At 40.9% G+C, this 16,754-nt stretch overlaps 1 protein-coding gene across 1 annotated transcript; it reads left to right on the top strand.

Annotated features, from left to right (window-relative positions):
- The first annotated feature begins 1,410 nt into the window (after positions 1-1,410).
- LOC111229014 (segment polarity protein dishevelled homolog DVL-3-like) lies at positions 1,411-16,424 on the top strand. The gene is made up of 15 exons (XM_022755165.1): positions 1,411-2,043; positions 3,908-3,977; positions 6,839-6,954; positions 7,697-7,809; positions 8,477-8,612; positions 9,366-9,456; positions 9,590-9,659; positions 9,865-10,004; positions 10,731-10,807; positions 10,949-11,016; positions 11,112-11,261; positions 13,034-13,165; positions 13,716-13,883; positions 14,088-14,291; positions 15,730-16,424. The coding sequence occupies exons 1-15, from the start codon at positions 1,883-1,885 to the stop codon at positions 16,086-16,088; spliced, it is 2,055 nt and encodes a 684-aa protein (XP_022610886.1). The 5' UTR covers positions 1,411-1,882; the 3' UTR covers positions 16,089-16,424.
- The last annotated feature ends 330 nt before the right edge of the window (positions 16,425-16,754 follow it).

Consider the following 16,754-nt stretch of genomic DNA (forward strand, 5'->3'; position numbering starts at 1 on the left):
CATTTGCATCAAGAGTGTTTATTAATTAATTAAAAGTCAGTCTGTGTAATTAGTATTGTGCAAATATCAAAATAAGCTAGAGTATGATGATGTTAATATTGGTAATGCATACATTATGTGGTGTGATCTGCAAATGGGCAAACAGGCAAATATTAAAATATTCTTAAATAGACAAGATTTTTAAAACTGATCAGACTTCAACACGGATGTTTTCACTTGCTGTGGCTGGATAGACCGCTGCTCAGGTCGGGTAGCAATATGATGAAATCCTTTTACTAATAAAAAATGTTGAAGGGGGTCATTTGTTTGCGCCAAAAGGTGCAAGAAAAATTAGAGTAATGAGTAGTAGTAATAAGAGTTAGTGAGCATAATCTGTACACCCCCACACAATCCTGAGAGGAGCTGTGATCATATATATTAAGGGAGAACAACTTTGTGGGTGTACCAAGCATTTGTAGGGCCTTTAAGGTTCATGGATTTATAGTGTTGCTTCAGATGCTCAAGGACATTGTCCGTTAGAGCCACGATGCTGTTTTATGCCTGATCACTAAGTCCTCTTGGACCACCTTAAGCATGTTGTTGGCATTCAGGGATGGGACCTTCAGTGGTTTGCCTCATACCCCCAAGACCAATCAGCATCTGTTTAATTGAAAAATGTGTCCTCTTCCTCTGTCCCCTTCTCTTGTGGAGTAACACAACGTTCCATATTAGGAACAATTTGTACCTACCACTCAGCTGTACCTACCACTTAAAACTGGTGATCCAAGAAGTTTTGACTCCCTTCTGAATTGCACCAAGGATGTAAGATCCTGCAGGGCAAAAAGCTTCCCTCAGCTAAACCAGAATAAAAGAGGTCATAATCATCATCCCTACAGACTGACCTTCAGCCACAATCACGATACTGGGTCTGTCATCAAATCATAACTCCAACGCAAGAAATCTCAGTGTCATCTTTTATCGTGATTTAAAATTTTAAATTAAAACAAATCAACTCTGATGCTGGGAGTATGTCTTTATTAATCTACATATATCATCTTATTTATGTCTTGTTTTTCTTTGATTATTCCTGTAATTTTTATTGTAATCAAACAATCTCATAATTTCATCTCTTTGTAAAGCACTTTGGTCCTTTTTCGTATTCATATAATGGTAAAATGTGATATGACCATAAGTGGGAGCAGATTTATGGACGCTTTTGATGACCTACTGACTTCCTCCAATATCACTCCAGATCAACCTAAAATGTGTAGTTTCAAATGAGCAATTATTTGCAAATATATTCTTTTTTCAATCATACACCATATGATCTTATATCCCCACTGTGGATGCTCTTGTCTTGTATGACCTCTTCTGGTGACTTTATGCACTGCAACCGACTGCAGCAGGAATTTTGTCCCAGGAAAGCTGTCACTTTCCTCCTCTCCTGTGGATGGCGCCCCTCCAAGACAGGCTTGGGCGATTTTGTGCAGTTTCGTGTGCAACAAAGTGCCGAGCTTGGCAGCTAGCGAGCAGAGAAAACCGACCCTTCTGAGATTGTTTATCTTTCTTGCGTTTTCAACCTGTTTCCAGTAATTTTTAAGCGTTCAGCGGCCTGTTGGAAGTTTAATACAATCGGGAACAAACGAGAGTCAGTCGTCGGACTGTGTTAGGACGCCTTGTGGAGGAGCAAGGTGCTTTTTGAATAGAAAGGCAGGCGTAACGTTAGCGAGCTGGCGTAGAAAAGAGAGAACCAGAGCGACGCAGCGAGTCGGTCAGCCAGGGAGAGCCGGGAGGACCACGGCAGAGCCGCCGCCAGCGCCACGGGGAGTCGGGGCCCGAGAGGGAGCCTGCCAGGCCCTCGGCTTGATGCACCCTGCCTGCCTCGCCTTAGCCGCAGTCCGAGATGGGGGAGACCAAAATTATCTACCACCTCGACGACCAGGAAACACCGTATCTGGTGAAACTGTCGGTGCCGGCGGACAAAGTCACTCTGGCAGACTTCAAAAATGTCCTGAAGAAACCAAATTACAAATTCTTCTTCAAATCTATGGACGATGACTTCGGGTAACTGTTACAGGGTTTATTGTGTTTAACACGGTGTCAGCACAACATTCCTGGGTTTTCTCCACGTTAGTGCAGATAGATTAACATTAACTTAGTTGTTACCTCATCCAGCTGGCCTGTCATCAGTTTCAACGTTACCTGGCTGCTGATCATTAGCTAGCTTCTTGCATTGCAGTTCCTTTGTTAGCTGCTAGCGACGAGCTCGCAGCGTTAGCAGGTCTGTTCAGCGTCTCGACCCCGTTTGTTTACATTGCTTGTGTGGCTAGCTTATGCGTTTTGTGTGCCTTGACTTTGTCTGACCAAGTTTGGTATTTGTCAGTTTCACGAACACTCGAAGGTCCTGGGTGACATTTTGACCACTTTTAGATAAAGTGGGGACAGACGTAGTTGACAAAATTGATAATATCTGCTTACTGATGTTACTACTGTCAGTAACCGGCTAATGTATTGAAGGTTTCTGCTAACAGGCTAATGTCAGAATGTAAACGGGCAGCTTCAGTCGGTGAGTCCAGCAGGCCCCTGCTGTTGTTGTCTGTTAGCCGAGGAATGCAGAGTTGAACACAGGAATGCCCTGTTCATCACCGTGGCAGCTTTATGAGCATGTCCTTTTGTGTTAAAACATGGCTGAACATGGCATGTTCCTCCAGATAGTGCCTTCTGTATAGTTAAAAAAAAAAAAAAAAGGAGATGTACTATGTCTTAAACAGTTCAACCAGGTTTCCAAAGTTGTTTTTGGCCAAACTCAAACTAGGGTGGGGCAACAACTTCTGGACATTTGCAAGTGCGAATGAAATGTTTTGAAAGGACCCAGAGTTGTTCATCTTGTGAAAAGTAGATATTCTGTAAATAAACCATTGAAACCTTTACTTCAACCCGTGTTGGTATAGATTGAGCAACCTGTCAAACTGGATTAGAGATTGGAGCCAATGTTTACTAAGCCTTTCAAAGAAAATTTCACTTGACCATCACTATTCCTTCTTTTCTAAGAGGCACAACTAACTCTGTCACAACCAGTAGTCTGAGGTACTTGCTAAATGTATGGATTTAGCTTAGACATCTAATTCTTGTAAACAGGCAGTCCATTGTAGACTGGAAAAGTTTCCTGAAAATTCATTTGGTTGAACTGGTTAAAAATGTATGTCCACCCAGGAAATCTTTACATGCCTGCCTGTTGTTAATTTCAGACACAGAAACTTCACTTTCTAGCATCCTTTGATGTATTGACAGGACTGCTTATACCCTCGAATAAGGTGTCTTCTTTTGACTGGCTTCTCCTGTCTGTGCTGGTAACCTCTGACACACAGTGATCTTGTCTTTCCCCCTGATATTCTGGGATCTTGTGGGAACAGAGCTAACGAGTCTTAACGTGTAAAACTATAAAATCTAAACTGACAAATTTTACATGTTAATCAGGCCAAATTTCAATGGTTCCTAATCTACATTCACTTAGATTCATTTGTAATAGAGGGCAGCATGTGAAGTTTCTCTTAACCTTTTTTGGGTTTCTTAAATATGTTGTTTCTTAACCTTAGTTACATTTTACCATCTAGTGAACATGGATATCAGCTATAAGCATCAAGGATCAGTTTTATGTCTGGAGAAAGGTTTAGGGAATAAATCTGGATTGTTGACCTGTTGTCATTACACAATAATCAGTGCTGACATTCTCTATAGGCACTTTATTAAGGCAGTATATCTTGGTTGGCAGTGTAACAACAGCGTAGTAAGTGCACAGTGTCTGTCCTGGCTGATGGAAGTCTTGCCCATCTCCATTCCCCCAAAAGACAGCCCCATGTTTTATTGCCTTGAGAGTGCTTTTTTGTTGGTAAAGGTTTACTGAAACCAAGCTTTGTTCTCTTTACAGGGTGGTAAAGGAGGAAATATCTGACGACAACGCTAAACTGCCCTGTTTTAATGGACGTGTGGTGTCATGGGTAGGTTCAAGATGCATCCTGGAGTAATTTTTCTGGTTTGTTTATCTGCTTGTTGTTGTGCGCTTGTCTGTGTTCACTATATTTGTGTAGTTGTGTGTGTGTGTGTGCGTGTGTGTGTGTGGCAACTGTGTGCGTGCATGTGTAACAGTGATTCCCATCTGTCCGCCAGTGACAACAAGCATACTCCATCTCTAGGGAGAGGCCCCGTGCATCTGCATGATAATATCATTATCACATAATGATCCGAGGATCAACACTCACATGTAAACACCATGCTGTTTTTTGTAATACTGTGTTTTTAAGCACTTTTTCAGAATATGAGCTGCAATGGTTTTTAAGTAATTTTATACGCTAGTCAGCACATGCACCACATACATACATGTACTTGCATGTAATATCTCATTTAGAGGCTCTGAGCAGTAATTCTCCTGTCTCCATAAGAGACATCTGGTGCCGGTGCACAGTCTCCCTTCCTCTCCTCTCGACGTTGAAATTGGATTAAGAGCAAGTGAAATCACAGGATAGGAGGAAAACACCCGATAACAAAGAGCCTCACTGCATGTCATGTAACAAGAAGATTGAATCTCACAGGGAGGGCAGAATAAAGTTGAGGGAAAGAGTGCTCCATGTCTTAACGTGAAAGGGCAATGTTTTTTGTTAATTTCATACAGTGTGGTTATAATTATAGATTTTATTTGAGAGTCATCAACACAGTGTTAACGCTAAATGTTTGAGTGTATAATCCAGAGTGCTTGTCCCACTGTGTCCCTGTGTTGTGGTCATTTTCATTGGGCTGTCTGGAGGTTTGGTTGGCTGTGGTTCAAAGTCAGTTCCTCTCTTTGTATGTGCGTGTGTGCGCGAATGTGTTTGTTATCTCTTGGGGGTTGTTGAAATGTTCCATGCACAATGAAATGTTATTTCTGTTACAGTGTGCCCATTTGTTTGTCTCCACGGTTCATCTGTTGTTTCAATGGCCTGATTGATTGTTCTCTGGGGTCTGAGGGCCTGGCTCACTATCACCACATCATCACAACAGGCCAGCACCCTGAGTCTGCCCTGTCCTGCTTTATTGTCAGATTTTCTCCATCTAATTACATTCTAATACCTTATCTTAGTGCAGGATGTACAAATCAAATTTACTTTTGCTCTTTCTGCGCACCAAAATAGACTCCCTGTAAATGGGAAATGTTATGGTACAAATACTGCATGTAGGTATAAATGAGATAAAAGGGTTAACAATCTTCCTTTATATTTTTTCTTCTTATTGTTATGCACCAAAACACCAAAGCAAATTCCTCTTATGTGAAAACGTAGTTGGCAACAAACCTGATTCTGATTCTGTCAAAAATAAGTAGTAGGACTCATAATTACATCAAGAAGCACTTATTTAATTATTCTTTTATCAGTCCAAACCTTTTATCTGTCTATAGTAATATAACGATTTTCTTGCATTACTATGTCTGTACAGGTGATTCAGTTTGATATTGTTGGTGTAATGTCACTCTTATTAAATTAGTTGCCCTATTGCAGTTCAAAATAGTTAATAGTTAATAGTCTTTTGTTAGCGGACATACCACTCTTTCCCTTGCAAAACTTTCATTAGTTAAAGTCAGTTAAAATGCAAAAGTGCCAAATATTTCATGGCTTTAGCTTTTTAAAAGTTCAGATTAACTGCTTGTCCTTGTTGTACAGACTAGTAATCTGAACATTTTTGGGTTGTGGGAATTTGTGATGTGCACTTTTGACAGTTTTACTGGCTAAATGATTAATCAGTAATGAAAATATTGAATATATAGTTATTTACTAATCCCCAGGGAATGGGACAGCTGAACACTACGGAGAAAATATACAGTGTTTGATTAATTTGAAGGATGTGGTAGTGATAACGTTAAATGTGATTCTAGAAACATGATGTGAAAATGAACAGCCTGTGCGTGCTGTGTAAATGAAATTGAGCAAGATTTGTTTGACTGGACTCCAGTACAAACAGCTGTATTTGTATCCTATAACACAACAGATGCAGTATTGAAATATTGTTAAGTAATAGCCCAGCTGTCAGACCAACAACTAGCAAATTTTAGCTTTTCAATCATAGGCTGTTAATAGTGGAGAAAGTTTCATACCGAACTTATGTTAGCTTTTAAACTTGTTTTGCATGCAGATTACGCAAGTAAATGCTTCAATTCTACAATGGACGAGATCCAAGGTGCTGCAGGACTCCAGATCCACAGCAGAATGTAAAAAAAACAAAACAAAATATCTTGAGCGAGCAGAACTAATGTTCAGTGGAATGTGTTTGAAATGAAAAAATATGGAAAAGTAAACAGCTGAATATGCTAATTTTAAATTGTCCTGGTGATATAATTCAGTCATGGTCCATTGAAGCCCACTTTTTCCCACACTTTGGTAACTGAGGCAACACTGTCAGGTAGGCAAACCACAAGTCTTGACACAGGCGTTTTCTTTCTCTCTCTCTTTCTCTCTCTCTCTCTCTCTCTCTTGAATCGTCAGCAGCCTCCTGAACAGCTTTTTTCTTTCAGCAGGAAATTAAGAGAAGACAAATTAATTTCTAGATTTGAAGAGACATTGTTGTCCCTAACAAAAAGAACTTTTAAAGGCACCTTACTAGCCAGCAGCTGTGTTATTTTGTAGCCATGGTTTACATACAATCTGTAAATACTGGTAAGGCTGTAGGCAGTGAGTGTACAGCAAGATATATCCATGCAGCCCTTGAATAAAGCTTAGTGTAAACATAGTAGTGCTCTGACATGGGTCTGCTGCCCACTTGCTCTGTGTCTTTCTGTTTATTCTGAGTCTTTGTCTCATCCCTCTGACTGACCTGAATCTCCGTCTGTTGACAGTTGGTCTCTGGAGACGGGGCCCACACGGATGCAGGCTCAGTTGCAGATAGTTTAGAGCCGACACCACCTTTGGAGAGGACTGGGGGCATTGGAGACTCAAGACCACCTTCCTATCAGTCAGTACATTCATAGAAGACTGGTGTATATGTTTTTTTTTTTTTTTTCAAGTGTGCCAGAGAGATGTTGGTAATGTTTGTCTGGGGGTGTGTGAAAGAGAGAGATGCCATGCGTACTTTGTGTTTGGCTCTGTGTATGTGTCTTGAATGAGTCCCTCTGTGTTTCCAAATAACCACAGTAACAGAGGAAATGGCAAATTGAATAGAAATAGTATGACACCTTGTGACTGCCAGAAGGAGGAAAATACCTTTTTTCTTCTACCCATTTATCATTAAGTTATCTCCATTCTGGAAGTAAATCAGACTTCTGTCGTGTAGAGCACAGATTGCTCATGCTTGATGTGTTTTAGTTCATTTAATATATTTGTTAAAAGGTGTGTAGTCGGGCCACTTTTTACCTATGCAAGTGCAATGTGGTTCATCTGTTCATCAAGTAAAGCAGTGTAAAATGTGTAAAAGACACATGATAGTAACGGAGCAGAAATGCTCACCAGACTGAAATAAGTCAGTCAACTCAACAACTGCTATTCCTGCCAAATGTTCAACTACAGAGTGCAGCCTCAACTACACTGACCCAGAGCTTTACACTCAACACAGTTTGTGAAGTGATTATAACAAGAAGCACTTAATATAAACACTTGTCTAAATGGCTGTTCAATGAACTTAACTGCCCTGGTAATGATACAGTGTAATTCTATCTCTTTTTAACGCCCACTCTCTCCTGTGCTCTCTCTGTCTGAAGTGGGAAAGCAGCAAGCGGTCGGGACAGTCTGGACAACGACACCGAAACCGGCTCCATGGTGTCGCAAAGGAGAGAGAGGGAGAGGCCAAGACGGAAACACACTAACGACCACGGTCAGAAAACCATCTGTCCCGCCGTGTTTTTTTTGTGTTTTTATTTTTCTCATTGTACTTTATGTTTCAGTTTTATTTTTATTTCACAACGATTTCACGCACAATGTAATTTATCTGTTGGGTAAAACTGGAGTGTTTGCCATAATGGAGTCATTTCCTTTTCCACAATGAGTCTCCCAAAATGGCACAAATTAAAAGCTATATGGTGTACGCAGACATCTCCAGCTTATCACTGTTTCTGTGAACAGGTAAGCATGCTAGGCTTGTGCAAAGGTTTGATCACATTTGGGTAACTTTAGTAGGATGTTGTAGAAAAAGCAACATTATCGCACAGTCAGAATAACAGGTAGGTGCTTTACAGTCGCCAAACGTTTGTATGAATATGATTAAAATTTGTGCTGTGGTGTGAAGATTCTAGTTTGGCTTTAACTTTTATTTATTAATTAGATATAATAAGGAACAAGCATATTTTGAAGATGTTTTTGCAAACTGTTGACTGTGATCTGTGTGAGTCTGACCAACCTAAATATGTCTCTTGATTGTAGTAGTCTGATTTGTAGGTACAATTTTCAACTTCTTTTCTCAAGAGTTTTTATTTTTATTGAATAGAACAACTTCATTTTCATGTGTCGTGTCCATCCTGATCATAAATGCTGTCCCGCTGCAGGTGGGAGGCAGAACGGCTACTCATCGCGGGGAATGGGACGCGGGGGCGCCGAGTACGACAGCTGCTCGTCCTTCATGAGCAGCGAGTTGGAGTCCACTTCCTGCTTTGATTCAGAGGATGACGATGCAACCAGCAGGTCAGACGTTCAGCTTGTTCATAAGTGCATCTCCCAGTGCGAAAAGGCATTTGGCTTGAGGAATGTATCTGGAATTACAGATGATGGGTTTTGGCAGAGATTAGTACATTCTAATTGTCCAGTGGTTTTTGTGGTCACCCCCCCGGGGTCTCCTCCAGGAGACGTAGAAATAACTGCAACCCACTTTAAAACCTCTGCTGTTCTCAGTCTTTAGGCATCTCCCAGGATGTTTTTTTCCTGTTGTTGCAGCTCTAATAGATCTCGATCAAAGTTTCGTTAGAATGAGGTTCTGTCTACCGCAGAAACAAATACATTTTTGCTTTAACAAAATTTCTGGACTCTGGTGCCAGCCAATGCTTTGTTAGTCAGGTCATAATTTCTAAACGAAGTAAGCTGGATGTTGTCTTACAAACAGTTAAAGCTGGTCCTGACTCCGGGCAAGCATCACTTTTACTATGGAAACAGTGGTTAAGTGATCTTTTTAAGTGCAGAACAGTGAGGTTTTCATTTGACATTTAGACAAAGTTACATGGGAGAGTTTGGTTATGTTTCTGCCCACATATTTTTATTTACATTATGATCTGTCCTGGTCTTTTTAAGCTTGATTTTGGTAGAAAGGTTTTTCTGATGACTGAATTTATATAGAATAGTTTCTCATTTAAATACATATCAAATATTTGACCATTAGCTCATATATATTACAGCTTTGCTATGTCTCCTCTTGTCTCTTCTTATTCTCTTCTTATTATTCAGGTTTAGCAGCTCCACTGAACAGAGCTCTTCTCGTCTAATGAGACGACATCGTCGTCGCCGACGGAAACCTAAAGCCTCCAATATGGACAGGGTGAGACCTCACACACACTGGAAGTACAGAACTGCAAATCAGATGTATCTTTCTTCATTAAAATTTTGTTCTAGTTTGTGACTTTTGATTCTTCCTATATTTCTTTACTTTCCACCCACTTTCTTCCCTCCAGTCCTCGTCATTCAGCAGCATCACAGACTCCACCATGTCTCTGAACATCATCACTGTCACTCTCAACATGGGTAAGTGACTTAGCAATGTGGAAGTTGCACACAGAATGAGAGCCTCCTTATAAAGTAACACTGAGCCAGAGTTCAAAAACTCCTTTTACACGACAGTTTGTTCCATATTGATGCAGGTTGTGGTAATCTTTTCTGTCTTTACTTGCTTCACTGCTGCTTCACTTCACTCTTGAATACACATTGTCCGTTCCTCTCCACCTCACAGAGAAGTACAACTTCTTGGGCATCAGTATTGTCGGTCAGAGTAATGAAAGGGGAGATGGAGGAATCTACATCGGCTCTATCATGAAGGGAGGAGCTGTGGCTGCAGATGGACGCATAGAGCCTGGGGACATGCTGTTGCAGGTGTGTGTCTGTGTGTGCCTCTGTGTGTGTGTGTGTGTTAGTGTGTGTGAGAGAAAGAGACAGTAAGAGAGAGAGAGAGAGACTCGCACACACAGGATAAAAATGTGTGTTGGTGGTTACCTGGGACTAGGACCAGGAAAGTGTGTGTGTGTAGGTAATTGCATGTTGTGTTTGCGTTTAGTGCCAGCACCTGAAGTGAAGTGGAAGGACTGAGTAATGTGAGGGCAATCAAAGGTTTTTTTTTTTTTTTATTCAGAAAGTTATATGTATCAGTGCCACAAATGTGTTTAACAGTATGTCATTACCCAACATTTTAACATTTTTACAGGCCTTTTTCTTCTAATCCATTCCTCTAGTCCTTGCTTATTTACATACCATGTTATCTCAATAACATTTTAATTTACTGTAAAAGTGTTGCATTCTCTGGCAAGGTTCTGACAAATATATTAGACTAATGTTAATGTTAATTTTCCATTATCATTCTAATATTGTGCCTCATGTTTAAACACTGCTAGTCCCTGCTAATGGCTTTGTGCAGTGGGATTTATTGGAATGGCTGTGGGGCTGTGAAAATGTTATACTCTTTACATAGGAAACGATTGAGTGTCAGGTCTGTCCTTTATTGTCATAATTTGAGCAGCAGATTTTACTCATATTTTTGTCAAGCTTATGTCTACACTCTGAGAGATTGTAATATTTTTTTTTCTTTCATTTTTGTCCCTGAAGGTGAACGACATCAACTTTGAGAACATGAGCAATGACGACGCAGTTCGAGTGCTGAGGGATATTGTGCACAAGCCAGGGTAAGCAACATACATTAATACAAACAAACATTTTCTTTACTGAATAAGAATATTATTCCATAAAACTCAGGTGCAACGTAAGAACATAACAGAATTCAGTGTTAACTTTCTGTGTGTAAACTTCGCCTGTTTTATTACCAGCCCCATTACTCTGACTGTGGCTAAGTGCTGGGACCCAAACCCTCGGAGCTGCTTCGCTCTGCCAAGGAGTGAGTGTTTGTTTTTTCTTCCTTGCTCTGATTCTTGTGTGTTACTCTGATAAGATCACCAGCTCCAACTGCCTTCCCTACCTTTCATTCAACAGGTGAGCCAATCCGGCCCATTGACCCAGCCGCGTGGGTTTCCCACACGGCGGCCATGACCGGGGTTTACCCGCCATATGGCATGAGCCCTTCCATGAGCACCGTCACCTCCACCAGCTCCTCCATCAGCAGCTCTATCCCTGAGACTGAACGTGAGTGACCTCACCCCCATGTAGCTGCATGTTGTGGCGTGTTATCAAGACACTTTTACTCAAAACAATGTAAACACCCTATCTTAACTCTTAGTCACAGTTTTCCATTCACTTTCATTTAGTCAAGGTCTTTTTGCTCACATGCTACCCCTTCTTTGAATTTGCAATGTACTACCATATGCTTCTTTACACTTTGTTTTACCGCCCCCTCCCCTTTTACAGTATCTACTATGTTTTCTGTTGGCTTTTTGATAACCTCTTTGGCAGTTCAGAAATAAATTCAACTGTTCAGACTATCATGATATGAGGCATAAAGTCCTCCAGGATTGTTGATATGCCATGATTTCCCTTTTTTTTTTTGAACAGTTTGGAACCCCCACTCTCTGACCTCCAAAAATGCAGTAATATCACTATTTTTCTCTGGCTTGTTAGTAAATCTCGGTGTTGAGTGCGGCCCTGCCCTTTCACTGCATTCCTGTGACTTCTCTCTGTTCCAGTTTTTACTGTGCTCAGCCTCACAACTTCCATCTGCTCAGTAACTCTTGTCAAAACGAAGCTCATAACTCACAACTTTCATCCTCCCTGTAATCTTTGGAAGAACAGTTGCGTTTTTTCTTTCTTTCTGGAGAAAAATCTTTCCTCTCTCAATACAATTTCTTGGCCAAATTAATAGACATTTTTGAGGATTTTTCCTTTCAGAAAAAATTGACTTTAAATCCAAATCCTTTCAAGGCTTAAAAGAAAACAAAAAGAGAGGTTTTTGCTACTACACCTTACATTCCTGTCACCATTTTTAAAATGTAATGGTGCGTTTTTCATATGCTTTGAATAATTGGCCAACTGCATTATTGCCAGGAGATATTTCAAGTGCAGCTACAGTGAAGTTTAAAAGAAGAAAATAAACCTGCTATCTAAAATATCAGTGGCAGAGTTCAGGTTTCCATTTAAAAAAAAAAAAAAAAAAAAAAGCAATGCACAGTGCAATGGAGGTCGAGTCGAGTTTTGCAAAAGGTATAAATAATGTGCTATAACAACAGCTACCTTCGATTGCTTGGTAACAAGTTAGTGGAGGCTGAAAGAGTAATATCTGGTATCACATTATCACATGTACAATACTCCCAGCAGATGTTCACACCCTTTTTATTGTGTTATTATTTATACTCACGAGACATTCTGGACAATAAAGAAATCACTCATTGAAGTGGAGGTAGATGAGGCAGAGTGAGAGGAAGTGGGAACACCAAAAAGTAAATTACAACACTTAATCAAAATATCCAATCTTGGAATGCAATAAACCTCAGTTAGATGATATGTAAGATACAATGGTGTTCTAGGGAGGACATTTAATTCATTATGGTCAGGCTTTTGTTTGGGTTTTATCAAGACCAGCTCAGTTGTAGTCCAGTTCAAACAAAGATCAAGGCTGATCTGGTTTGATTCAGGGTCAAGACAGAACAGGGGTCAAATTACAGTCCAGACCACAGGAAACCAAATGTTATTTGTGGCAAATTCCAAAACAGACCAACATTTTTATAGTTGTACAGATAACAGTACTCAGCTGTTCTTTCATTTAAACTTTTAGAAAAAAAGAAACAGAATGCAGGTCAACAGTTTTTATACTTGTGGGAGATTAGTGTCTTTGTCCTTAAAAGAGATTCAGTGGTAAATATTTAAGATTTGAGACTGATCGGACCGGAATATTTCAACTCGGACAAGAGGATGTGGTTCAGTGCCCATGTTAACTTGTACATGTGTCCTATGATCTTCCCCAGGATTCGATGACTTCCACCTCTCCATCCACAGCGACATGGCAACAGTTGCTAAGGCCATGGCCTGCCCAGAGTCAGGTCTGGAGGTGCGGGACAGGATGTGGCTCAAGATCACCATTGCTAACGCCTTTATCGGTACGTCTATCAAAGCAGAGGGCATGGTCTAGCATTTGTTATTTCCTCCATCAGTATGCATACCCATGTCTTTTGTTATTTGCTCAGTTCAGTTTGCAGATTGGTTCTGTCATTGTTTCGCTGATGAGGACATAAAGCATCTTCTTACAATTTAGAATCATTATTTGTTTGCCTTAATCAAGCAACATGATCATCATTTTCATTTCAACAGTTTAATGACAGCTAGCCTAATAATCCATGAATGCAGTTTGCCTTTTTAAATGTCAGCTAGTTTAATATGTCATAGTTGCACATTAAGGCTGTGATATTTCCAGTGCTTATTTGTTTTTGTAAAGGATCATCGTGTCAGTTGTTGCTGGCTAAGACAGTACTGTGAACACTGAAATCAGCTGCCAAACTAATAACTGTTAAATATACTGTAGATGATTTAAATAATTATATTTAATAATAATGATATATGATAAAATAGTCTCAGTGAAGGCGTGGAATGTGATGAGCAAAACTGCAGAATTCGCGTTTCAGCATAAAATGTGCGTCTTTGTGTTGTCAGGTTCTGATGTGGTGGACTGGCTCTTCCATCATGTGGAAGGCTTTTCGGATCGCCGCGAAGCCCGTAAATATGCCAGCAACCTGCTGAAGGCCGGCTACATCCGACACACTGTCAACAAGATCACCTTCTCTGAGCAGTGCTACTACGTCTTCGGAGACCTCTGTGGCAGTAAGTGCACACTGAAATTTTCCATCAGCTAAAATCTTCTTCGAGTGTCAGCAGTAGAAACAACTCTCCATAAAGTTGAATGGTTCAGTTGTATTTCCTGCCACATCTGTACAGCGATCTATTTCAAAGGAGGACAAACATTTTCTAGAAGTTGGTTGTTACTGTGGAGGTCTAAATAACTTTTTCTTCCTCTTTCCTCCTCAGACATGACCCACTTGTCTCTCCATGACCATGATGGTTCCAGTGGAGGTGCATCAGATCAGGACACTCTGCCCCCTCTTCCCCACCCAGGGGCAGCCCCATGGCCCATGACCTTGCCCTACCAGTTCCCCATCCCTCACCCTTACGACCTGCCACAGCCCTTCCACGGTGGACCAGGCGCTGGCAGTGCAGGAAGCCAGCACAGTGGTGAGTGCAGTTTGAATATACTGTATGTCTTCATCACAAATACAGTAGATTAGTATAGAAGAATAATTAGGAGAGAAAGGGAAGTAGTAGTTGTAGTAGAAACACTTTTAATACAATGTGCAATAATGTTAAAGTGATATTTTATCCAAAATCTATCTTTTGAGTATTAAAGACTTGCCCTTTGTGCAGATGAATGTGGCTGGATTCATGGTAAAAAAAAAAGCATCAAAATGTCTATAGAAACCTTTCAAACAGCTGGATATTTCTTTGCTTCATTATCCATCTGTATGATGCAAACACCCAAAGTTTTCCCAAAAAATATTCAAAACACGATTCTTCTGGCAGAGCTCCAGAGTTTCCAGAAGGGCAACACAGAACCAGTGAAAAGATGGCAAAATGATTGTAACAAACATGAATTTGTGCTAGCTACAGCTGCATTTCTTGTTTCACTTTGCACAGAGGGATTTAAAGGAATACTGCAAAATTATGCTGTGTTTGACATCTTGTTTGCCGTCTTACCCAGAGCCAGATGAGAATATAAATATAAATATTATCTCCAAAACTTTCTATACAGTTATAGGTCCAGTGCAAGTTGAAATAAGCTTATTTCAAAGACTTGGAGGACACAGTCTGGCTCTGTTGAGTGAAAAACATTCCTTCCAGCAGCTCCAAAGCTACCTTATTTACATGTTGTACTTTTTGAATTGCACATGTGTAGAAATAGAAAACCAGACATTGTGGTTTTAGGAGCAGTTTACTTATGTAACTGAGATATTTACTGACCAACAACAGCTGGGCCCAGTGACTGCACACAACATCTGGGATGTCCTGTTCTCATTTTACGGTTGCACACTGCGACAACTTGAATTTACTGGTGAATAATTTAGAAGCTAACAAAATACAGCATGTAAATAACACAGTTTAAGATTTTTAATAGAAGATAAATGTTTCTCTTGCTTGCAATATTTGTGCTAAGCTAGAGCACCCCACACCTCTCTAACAGACGCAAAGAGACTAAACTGATACAGATCTTTTCATCTCTCTGTGGATTTGATGTCATATGTTGGAACAAGCATCCATTGCAATATAATGAGTTCCTTTTAATCATATAAACTGTTATGGTTTGAAAGTCATCATTATGAAGAACTTGCTGTCAAAGAAAGGAGGCTGTTTGTGGTAATAAAATGTAACTGCCTCCGGTAATAGCTGAGCTGTTTGGCTTGTGAAGGCAGTGATTTCTCCATGACCGTGTGTGCATTAGTCATGAAGCTCTCCTGAGAGTCTCCCACAAACTGGGTCAGTACTGTCTGCGTCACTTCACTGGCACCCAGATGGGAGAGAGGCTCATGTAGGTCACGCAGATTTAATTTAAAAAACTGTAACGTGCTTGTTCGTCATGTTTGGATAATAACTATTGTCTCTTCTGCTGTGTCCTCAGGAAGCAGTGGTTCAAACTGCAGCAAGAATGAGGGTCGGAAGTCTGGCGGCAGCGGCAGCGAATCTGAGATCAGGAGCCACCGAGCTCCAAGCGAGCGCTCGTTGGCTCCCCCTAGTGAGCGAAGTGTCCGTAGCTCTGTCAGCCACCGCAGTGCCAATTCCCACTCAATAGCCTATGGGCCTGGCCTTGTCTATGGCCCCCCAGGCCTGCCCCCCCAGCCCCCACATCTGTCTACCGCTGCACCTGGCGCCCCACCAGGCAGAGAGCTTGCCTCTGTACCCCCTGAGCTCACTGCGTCACGCCAGTCTCTGCGCATGGCGGTGGGCAATGCCGGAGAATTCTTTGTTGATGTGATGTGATGCAGGTTATAGGCTGATAACAGAGTAGCAGATTGGGCCTTTCTCATATCATTATAAGGCTGAGAAGGACAGCATGACGGGACAGGAGGGAGGGAAGATTGCAAAAGCTCTAACCCAAGGCTGTGATTCCACTTTCCTAAAAGCATAAATGGAACCAATCCTGCTGTGTATGCTGAGAGAAAATGCTCCTCCTCTCTTGTGCTTTTCTTCCTAGTTGTAGTGGCCATACTTTCTTCAGTGAAGAAACCCCCTCACTCAAGATGGAACCAAAGCGCCTTTCTCATTTTCCACTGCTCAGTGGGGAAGAGTTTGTGTGAGGACAAAAAAAGCGAGGGGGGGTGGAAACGTACAGCTGGGGAAGATGACTCAGCGCTTTTCTACATGGATGTTTTTCATTTGTTCTTCTCTTCACTCTTCCCTCCTCTCTGCCTTCCTTATCTAACATGCACTGTCCTCCCCCACCCCTGTCCACGTCAAAACTGAGAAAGAAAAAGAAGCCTCTTCCCTCCCTCTGTTCTTTCAATTCCCACTTGCTGACCTCTAACAAGAAAAAAAAAATAAGAAATTTGAAATGAACACTAACTGTTAACCTTATTCAGACTTTTTTTTAAATGTTTGCTTGACTTAAGAGAGAAAGGAATGGAAAAATTTGTATGTAGTGCAAGA

This window comes from Seriola dumerili, unplaced genomic scaffold (genome assembly GCF_002260705.1).
Source record: "Seriola dumerili isolate Sdu_G_001 unplaced genomic scaffold, Sdu_1.0 BDQW01000226.1, whole genome shotgun sequence".
Lineage (NCBI taxonomy): Eukaryota > Metazoa > Chordata > Actinopteri > Carangiformes > Carangidae > Seriola > Seriola dumerili.